Below are 466 nucleotides of genomic sequence, written 5' to 3' on the forward strand. Positions count from 1 at the left end.
CTCTGTCCCATGACTGTTACAAGGACTTTGACTGCGCTAACAAGCATTGGGAGAAAACTGTGATTAATGTGACTGTTACAATAAAGTATTAACAGGTCAAGTTTGTTGGGGTGGGGGGTTTTTGTGTTTTATTCATGGTTTTTACTAATTCCTCCCCTGCTGCTTCCCAAGCTGCTCGCACCCCCCTTTACTAACCGGTGTGAGTCCGCTTGTGGGCCTGCAGCGATTTCTCCCGTGGAAAGACCCTGTTGCAGATATTGCAGCGTATCCTGCTGGAAGAGTGCTCTCCTTCGCTGATGAGGTCACGAACGGTGTCAGCTCTCGGCCGGCCACGCCTTATTCCATCCTGCATCCAAACAACGATGTGACTGAAATCCCGTACATTCCCACCACTGTAGCTTGACCAAACCCCACAACTTTCCCTGCAGTGACTTTTAAGTCACGGGTCTTACCAAGGGCCGGCGCT

The 466-nt window shown here is 50.4% G+C and overlaps 1 protein-coding gene across 1 annotated transcript in view; it reads right to left on the bottom strand.

The window, feature by feature from the left end:
- The window catches only part of ZNF367 (zinc finger protein 367), a gene marked incomplete at its 5' end in the record, with an annotated part of 3,557 nt that extends 3,211 nt beyond the window's left edge, over window positions 1-346 (bottom strand). Inside the window, one exon of the mRNA XM_009879123.1 lies at window positions 196-346. Coding sequence (XP_009877425.1) covers window positions 196-346 — 151 coding nt within the window. The remainder of the gene's footprint in view (window positions 1-195) is intronic.
- Window positions 347-466: the final 120 nt, after the last annotated feature.

This window comes from Apaloderma vittatum, unplaced genomic scaffold (genome assembly GCF_000703405.1).
Source record: "Apaloderma vittatum isolate BGI_N311 unplaced genomic scaffold, ASM70340v1 scaffold35151, whole genome shotgun sequence".
Taxonomy (NCBI): domain Eukaryota; kingdom Metazoa; phylum Chordata; class Aves; order Trogoniformes; family Trogonidae; genus Apaloderma; species Apaloderma vittatum.